This window comes from Centruroides vittatus, unplaced genomic scaffold (assembly GCF_030686945.1).
Source record: "Centruroides vittatus isolate TY-2023 unplaced genomic scaffold, ASM3068694v2 contig_866, whole genome shotgun sequence".
Taxonomy (NCBI): domain Eukaryota; kingdom Metazoa; phylum Arthropoda; class Arachnida; order Scorpiones; family Buthidae; genus Centruroides; species Centruroides vittatus.
The window spans coordinates 28,846-37,796 of NW_027122565.1; the positions used below are offsets into that span (position 1 = coordinate 28,846).

Consider the following 8,951-nt stretch of genomic DNA (forward strand, 5'->3'; position numbering starts at 1 on the left):
CCTCTCGCCCCTGCCATGATTGCGCCATTGGGAGAACATATAGCATCACCCTATAGAACAATTTCTAAAGAACAACTCCTGTATATTTCTTAAGACTGAATATACAATATAAATACAATATCTACAACCTTTCAGAAAAATGTTAAGGATAAACTACTGGATTTAAAATCTAATAGTTCATAGTTCAACATTGAAATTTACCGAGGCGTTATGCTAGTAACGCCTCGGTAAGCATCCAAGTGCATTTCAGGTTAGATTAATTAAAGATTTTACATTCGATAAACAATTGAATAAGCATAATTACCACAGAATTATTAAAGTCTTTATTTAATAAGAATTAAGTTTATTTTAAGATAACAGGTATGCGAAAATAGCAGGAATAATGTATCTTTAGATATATCATCTACAATTTTATTATACTTGTATATGATGGGTATATGAAAGATAATCGGGTTAATTTTTAGGAATCGAATCATTGTATTGTTTAAAAATTAGTTTATCTAGCTGTAAATTTTAAGCTGAAATATTAGGTTTGTTCAAACAACAAAAGAAATTAAATATAGTCAAATTTCTTAACAACGAACCCTTCGGAGATAGCTGTTGTTTCAAAATTATTTTGTAAGCATGTTTGTTAGAAGATAAGTTGCTAAAACATAGCTGCTGTTTAGAGATGCCCTCTATTCGAATTCTTTATAAATGTGCCTATAACGAAAGGATATCTTTTAGCAAACAAAATAAATTCCAACTGCAATACTAGTCTGTTTCTTAAGCTATTTAAAAACCGGTATACTACTATGCAACATAATTCATAACTTATTTTAAATATTTTAATTAGCAATTCAATAATATAAATTCAGATTCATCTACTATAATTAGTTTTAAAATTACTGTAATGTTTTCTATGAATATGACAATAATATATCATAGATTTATATTTGTGAGATCATGTAAAACAGTTAATTACTTTTCATAACGTCTATTGGTCCAAAAGATCAATAGCAACTTGCTAGCGAAGCAAACATCTCTTTTCTTCGACTAATTACAATTCTTAATTAATCACATAATTTGATGCTTCAGGCTTGAGAACAGCCTATATACTACAAAAGTAATCAAGTATTTGTATATATTAATTATTAGTCACACAATGAAAATAAATTCTAATTTTATGCTATCGAGATCAAAAGTATTATACACAATTATACGTTTTAACGATGTCGAAAATTCATTTGAACTTATTGTAAATTATCGCAACTAAATTATAACCTTATAATTTATTTGCGATAATTTGATTAATACTGAAATACTGTTTAATTATCTCTATTATCGTCAGATCGTCTTCTTAGTGTTGATAATTCAGATATTTCTCCCAGTTCTGCCGATCCACCATTCCTCGAAAAAGATCGTAAACCTTGATGAAAAAGATTCCAGCCTTTAAGTCTACTTAATTGAATATAAGGAAGAACGGAAAATATCCAAAGATATAGAATTGACACCTGAAAAAGATTATATTCAATTATTGATTAATTTTTACCTGTTACTCGATCATTGAATAATGCATAGACACATTCTAGTTTCGAAGGTGACTGACTAGAGGGAAAAAACAATTTTGAATTATGCGACAAACGAAGCAAATGCTATTGTTACTACGTGCAGTTACGTGCTGTTAGATTGTAGAGTTCATATACATTTACTTTTGCCTAATTTACTGTTCAAATTTCTTTTCTGGGGGGATAATTTCAGGAAACTATTTAGAAAAAAATAACAATTTTTTGAATGGATGATGTACGGGGATCCAATTTCTCGTAATATAATTTATCTAAGTCTATGGCGATTTACTGTCGCGCAACAGAATATCGTATGTGTGTTCCTAGACTAAGTAACTTCAAAGAATGTTCAGTAGAAAACCAGAGGTTATGCTACTGAATACTCTTTGAAGAATTCTGGATGGTTGGTCTCTTTACCTTAGTAAATAAATACAGATTTTAAAATAAACTTAGAAAAAACTTTAAATATGACAGACGCACTTACACACATGTACAGTACTCTACATACAATATCCAATTTACTCTTCATCCACAGAAATACAGGATGAATGTTGTGTTTAATATTATAGGCCTAAGTATTATTATTTATGTTTAATTCGTATTAGAAATCGATAATTATATACCACTTTATGCAAATAAGAGTTCAGAATGTTGGATCAAAATTTTGTTGATTTCACTTTAATACCTACTGTAAAATAATTATTATTAGTTTATAATCCAAAATATTTAATTATTAACACATGCCACATAATCTACGTACAATATTTATAGAGGTATTTACAATAGATTGAAGGAAAATTGAATAATTCTGTGAAAATGTAAATGACGAATTATTTTGTTGGAAACTCTTTCTTGATTACTTCTTTTTGTAGTTTCTTGCGATATTTTGGTTTATTTATCCAAAATTATGCGTTTAAATTCACTTTCAGAAATGTAACGCTGCTAATTCTTATTGCTGTTGTTTATTGTATTATATTATGTCTATATGGAAATTTTATTTTATTTTTATTTGGAAGAATCCCTTTTATGCTCATTAAAGCATTGATCTATTTAAATAGACACACAATAAAATTTTAAATATGAACATGATAGAAACTATATTGTTCATATATAAAAACTTTAAAATAATTTTAATAAAAGAAAGAAGTTACTTATGAATCATCTAACGTTATATAACACTAACTATTGAAATTTTTGATTTTATTAGAATTTTAAATTTTATATATTTTCAGATTTACTTGACATCTCGTTAGAACTGTCGAGTATTTCCGAATAATGCAAAAAGTACATCATTTTCTCCAACAGTTCTAGTATTTTCTAACTCATTTAGTGTTTTTCCTTGTCGTAAAGCCCTGGTTATTGTTTAAATGTTGGATAATTCTTTTAAACATCTTCAATCTGTTTTCTAATATTATAAAGTTTCAGTTCATAAGTATATATATACGCATATAAACATACAAATAACTAATATACATTATCTAAGACTTGGTCTGTTTTTATAAATAGTTTGTTTTAAAGATAAAATTATTCGTCAGTCCTTGAAGAACATAATGTTCTGCAGTTTATTCTCGTATTGACTAAAACGTGTAATTAGCCACTGCATCATACTGTATAATTTAGGTTCTTTTTTTTTTTTGTTAAAAAAAGTTATATAAAAGAAAATTACCTGTAGCCAGTATGCCCAGTTATGAACGTACCACACTTTAACTTCTATAACAAAAAACAGGTTGTAGGCAGTGGTTAAGTGATTGACCAACTCCGCCATGTTTCCAATCACGTATAATAATGGCGCCGTAGCTGCTACGGTTCCTGAAAAAAAATAATAATAAATAAATAATAAAAATTGAACTACCATTTATCGTTGACCTCGGTGCTTCTCCACCCAATCGTAAAATCAGGCCAAGTTCAAAGTAAATTCTCTACTCCCTATTCCTCGCTCGTCCCTGACACGTTGACGTCATCGACCCGGAAACATTTGATTTCGTGGAAATATTCAAATTGTCTCAAATCGCCTCTTCAAACTTGTTATTATTCGACCTCTGGTCAATGTTAAACAAGCCGGCGCCATCATCTTTTCGAGAATTAGCCAGTTGCGTCACTGTTCATGAAATGTAATTCGTATTCTCACCCTCTTAAACGTTGACATCATCTGCTAACTATATCCGGTATGAAGTAATCTCGAATTTTTGTCAGTTATCCGATTTCGGATTGTAGGACACGTTAGTTGGCCAAACGGATCGAGGAAAACCAATACAAGGAGGATTTTATTGTTCTTTTCGATAATCTAGACTAGAAACAGGAGTCTTTTCTTACACCTTTACAAATAGAAGAAAATACTTATACCGGGATAATATCGGATTTCTTGTTTAAATTCCCCAATAACCATTAATCTTATTCTAATGTCTAATCTTATACTAAATAAAAAAATATATATGAATTAAAGCAAAGGGATAAAAAATACCTGAATTGCAAAAAGGGGGGCTTGTTTAGAAGACAGTAAAAATGATTAAGTGAGAAAATAATAATAGCTTAGGAAACTTTAGAATGCTTTCAGTTATGTTAAAATTATGTATAATTATAATAAAATTTAAGGTTATTTTGTAATAACGTAGTTTTGAAATGACTGCGGTTTATAAAATACCTTTTAATTACGAAGACCGACTTAAAAATTATAATATATTATCATTATCGTGTCACCATATGTTTTCAATCTGATGTAATTAAGATAAATGTTTAAAAATAAAACATTTAAATTTCACATTCTTATTCATATATAAGCTTATAATACATGATTATAAGCTTATATATGCAAGCAGTATACACTACCTTTATTAAATTTTTTCCTACTAATATTAAATGTCTGTAAAATAAAAGTAAAAATATAAAAATAATACCATTGTTTAAAGGTACAACAATACTTCTGTTCTTCCATGAGTTATAATGTATTCTTTTCCAATGATATAATAAGTTATAACGCTTGGCTATAAACTATGTTAACATATTTTAAGTACTTAGAGTATCATTTCTTTTGGTGAATACGTTGTAAGTGATAAAATTACGCACAATTCGTTTACACGCAAATTTAGATGTATTGAGGTATTTTTTATATTAAAATAAAACTAACACCGAAAGTATTAATTTATTCACGAGGAAAAGCAGAAATTTGGTATAATAATTAGAAGAGAAATGAAAATTGAACAAGTCTTATTAATCACTTTTTGTAAATTACAAAAGGACATTCCACCCTCAGAAAGAGTGTGTTAATTGCATCGATCAATTATTATTTAATTTTTGCATAAATTACCTTGCAATGTGAAGAGTGGAGAGCGAAGATGACGTAAGACAGATGCAGCATTTTTGCGGGATGCGGTTGCTATGACTACCGTGAGAAGGAATAGATTGAGAGTGGACTGCAAAACGCAGACGGCGGATGTGGCGATCTTGCAGAATTTTCCGACTGAAATTGGAAGATGAGTTTTTTGTTTGTCTGTAGGAAGATTTTTCTTACAGAGGCGAGTACTTACATTCATAAGTAGCGTTGGCGAAATTATAAAAGCATTCTTCTTTGGTTTCTCTTCCTCTGCGGATTTTCACGCATCTCGACCACAGTCCAGCATGTCCGCGAGATTCGACTGAAAAGAGAAATATTACAACATGAACGCCTTTCTTCTAAACTTATAGATTTAAATAAGAAAAAAACGTGACTAAAATGCTTGGAATAAAATAAACAATTCTCTATTGATTGAGATAGAAAAATTAACCAAAAATTATATAACCAACTGCTTTCACTTTCGTAATTTATCACGTTCAAGCTTAAATGTAGGTCGCCGATTTGATTTCTTGGGTATTACTGTATTTACCTGCTAGCACTCTTTTGAACATTGTCACGTGACTTCAAAGGTATGTTCACATTTTTCGAGGTTATAACAGGTACTACATTCGACAATTATTCTCAATTTTCGTAGGCTACAAAAAACCGGCTCGTACATAAAAACTTTCGGAACTGTTTCAGATGTTTTAATTTCGTTACATTCAATTCGATTAACGTGTCTTAAGTATTTCTTTTTTAACTCGTTATCTCGGAAAAGTCAAATTAGAGTTTTCTAAAGAGCAGAAAACTATACAGACTCGTGACCATCCACAATTTTTCACTTTTAATTTCACCTATAGGAAGTGTTCTATCCATTCGACTTTTACAAAGGTAAGATATTTCACATGACGGTAAAAAAAAAGAAAAAAAAATTATAGAGAAGGAGCGATGAGTCGGGTGGAGCGTCTGATGGACGCCAAAGAATCGATATTATCTCGGCACTGCGCGTAACCCTCGGAATATTTGGCGCCAGACCTGGCATAATTCGCGGCCGGAGGCCTTGAGATGCCCACAAGTCTCCCATATACGGGACAAAAGACCTGTTTACCTGTCGCCGGCCAGGAATCGCCAGTCGCAAATACCTGTCATTCTTTACGTGACCCGTTTGCCTTAAATGTCCTCCAACGAGCAGACTCGAATCGAACGATTATTCTTTCCTTAGTTCCATTGTTTCGTGTTGGATAGGAAAATCGAGTGGATCTATCAGCCGGCGATCGAGACTTCATCGTTACAATTCGCTCGCGAATAAATGTAATCAATTTTAAGTTAAATAGATGGCGTGACCTTTACGCGAGTAAAAACGTGACTCCCGTCAACGCGTCACCATCCACAGTAGTAGCGCGAGTAGTAGTATCATACAAATAGTAGAGTATTGTTGTAGTAAGGATAGGCAATTGAGGTGCATACTACATTTAATACGGTTGTTTTAAAGCGCTTTCTGAAAACTACCGAGTAAAAAGTTTTAAAAACCACCGATAAAGTCTTACATTACTTAATATAAGCGTAATATCGCGACATAAACGACAACAATTATTATTTCTCTAAATATTAAAGTTAAAAATTAAGATAAAAAAAGTAATTTTATATACTATAAAACACGTTAAGCAGAACTTACAATATTGAAAGTACTGTAGTACTTAGTAGTTCTATTATTAAACAATGTTTATGTTAAAATAACTTTATAAAAATCTAAATTTTCCGTACTTGTCCACGAATAAATTTATAGTTTTTTTAAAAAATTTATTAATATAGATTCGTTTGGATTCTCATAAACGACATCGACAGAAGTACCGAATATAAATTCAATATTAAAAATTTATTGTTGTTGGTTTTTGATAACGAAAAAATTTGTAAAATCGATTTTCTATATATTTTTAACGAAATTTATTAAATGCCTAAGCGTTATTCGTGTATTTTGGAAAAAAGTGTTTAGAGTGAATTATAAGCATCTTAAGTTTAACAATTTTCGTCTCATTGGCTAAAGTAAGTTATTATTTATATAATAAAGAAAGAAAATACGAGCTTAAAGTCGTTCCCAAAATATATCATCTAAAACTAATAATAAAAAATAAAAATAAGAAAGAATCTTACGTTGACAATGCATAATTTTCCAAAAATTTTGATACTTAACTGATGGTTCGAGAAAGTTTTCGAACTGGTTATAATAGTTAACGCGTTCGTATTGTAAAGTTTGTTTGCGTTACGTAACGAAACATTCTGAAAATAAACAAAGCAAATTCGCTTTTGTTTGTGCTTAACTATCGTTTAACGAATAAGTTTCACGTTTCTAATAGAAAGAGTCGCGCGTTATCGAAATTTAAAACGGCATCGTCATAAAAGTAGAATCATCTACGTAAAATTCAATCTATCAAATCGGGATATTCCAATGAGGAACCGATCACGTGATTGGAAGATATTCTCTCACCTTCCTGGCTGCGACCGAAGTGATCGACGTTGGTCATGTTATAGCGGAAGTGCCAAGAGGTCCAATAAGTACCGGCCAAAGAAGCGAGTTGAGCCACCAACATGACCAGTTGGCAAGAGACGAAGAGGAAAAACAGCAACTTTGTCTTGATGGTCATGTTTGCCGTGTAAAAAGCGGCACGTGCGACGATTATCGCCCGCACTCATTTAAACTACGTCATCGAGTAGCCTTCCAATAAAAACGTGGGTTATACGCGGGGTGCGAGGAAGGGAAAATACACTCCTCGCCGTCTGGTGACCTGCCTACTCTCCAAAGACGTTGTATTGCAGATATCTTTACACCTGGCTTCACGTAATTCGAATAAAGCTACATCTTGTGCACGATGTGTGTATAAATACGTGCCTAAGACTCACATTTTACGTACTACTACAATAGAAACATAATAACATCATTATAAACGAACTATTTCCCTTTTTTCGATCCGAATTTTCTAATAAAAATAAAACTTTCCATTTAATATAAGTATGATGCAGTACAGTTGATTTTATTATTTCGTCGGCTACAACGACAACAAATCTATTTTCTCGATATTAAATTCTATATTTTAAACTAAATTTTAATTGTCAAATGCCCGTATTCGCAACCAAGGATCGAGAGTTACCCAATTGACGTTCACTTTACTTTTAGTACATAGACGCTTACTGATGAACTTCTAACTCTAACGCTTGATCCTAGATTGTGAATACGGGAAAAAAGCGCATGTTTATGAGAGAAAAGTACAAATTTGATTTAAAAAAAAAAAACATATTATTATAGTTACGAAATCATTCGATAGATGGAAACACTAACAATTATTAGTGACTCGCATTAAACTCGGGTTTGGGTCGATATTTCGTTAAACGACGCGAAAATAAGTTCTCCGAGTTAATTTAGAAGGAACGAAAAGGCAAAGATGATGGCTAAACTATAAGCCTGCAGCGAGGTTTCCGGGTTCCCATCGTCATTTTAATTGCCAGAAATCACAAATAGATGATGACACGTCGAAAGGACATTTAATTTTCTACCATAATCGAAGTCTAGATATCGAGAAGATTCGATTACCAGTTCTAGGTTAGATTATAATTGATTGCTAGAGTAATCGTTTACGGATTAACAGATAGATAAGTTTAACAAGTCAAGCAATTTATAACACAGTTGAAAGCAAAATCTAGTTGAAATTAGATATTGAAATATGTGGCAAATTCGGACACGATTCTAGATAATAGAATGGATGAATGTCGTCACGTGGCTAATCGTGTGTAGACGTTAGCAACTTCAATGGGAGAAAAACAATGAGGAACTCTTTCATCTTCCGTAAATTTAATTTTATCTCCCATGACGTAAATGATACTTACCGATCATTAACTATTTGAAAAAAGAGGGATATTCGCTATGAATATTACTAGTGAAGAGAGATACGTTATAATTAGAAACACGAATAATTTATTCGTGTTTCTAATTTCGTGTTTCTAATGCTATCGGATCAGATTAAGAGCAGAAAAAGAAAGACAAAATAGAGTAAAATCAAGATAAAACCCTCATAATTTGGATTAAAAATAGAAATAAATTATCC

At 31.3% G+C, this 8,951-nt stretch overlaps 1 protein-coding gene across 2 annotated transcripts; it reads right to left on the reverse strand.

Moving 5' to 3' along the window:
* Positions 1-426: 426 nt before the first annotated feature.
* Positions 427-7,591, reverse strand: LOC136982844 (uncharacterized). 2 transcript variants are annotated; one of them, XM_067279371.1, is made up of 5 exons: positions 7,340-7,591; positions 5,069-5,176; positions 4,849-5,001; positions 3,211-3,353; positions 427-1,493 (listed from the first exon to the last, which is right to left on the reverse strand). In XM_067279371.1, the coding sequence occupies exons 1-5, from the start codon at positions 7,494-7,496 to the stop codon at positions 1,308-1,310; spliced, it is 747 nt and encodes a 248-aa protein (XP_067135472.1). In that variant the 5' UTR covers positions 7,497-7,591; the 3' UTR covers positions 427-1,307. The 2 variants fall into 2 exon arrangements, with proteins under 2 accessions (XP_067135472.1, XP_067135473.1); XM_067279372.1 differs by lacking the exon at positions 7,340-7,591 and adding an exon at positions 5,997-6,029.
* Between the last annotated feature and the right edge of the window lie 1,360 nt (positions 7,592-8,951).

What these genes read in the sequence shown, in the direction of transcription:
- LOC136982844 (XM_067279371.1), bottom strand. Translation starts at nt 7,496, where the DNA reads ATGACCATCAAGACAAAGTTGCTGTTTTTCCTCTTCGTCTCTTGCCAA. An exon ending in TCCACTCTTCACATTGCAAG is followed by an intron (nt 3,354 to 4,848) that starts GTAATTTATGCA and finishes ATTTTTTTTCAG; the next exon opens with GAACCGTAGCAGCTACGGCG. An exon ending in ACTGGGCATACTGGCTACAG is followed by an intron (nt 1,494 to 3,210) that starts GTAATTTTCTTT and finishes AATCTTTTTCAG; the next exon opens with GTGTCAATTCTATATCTTTG.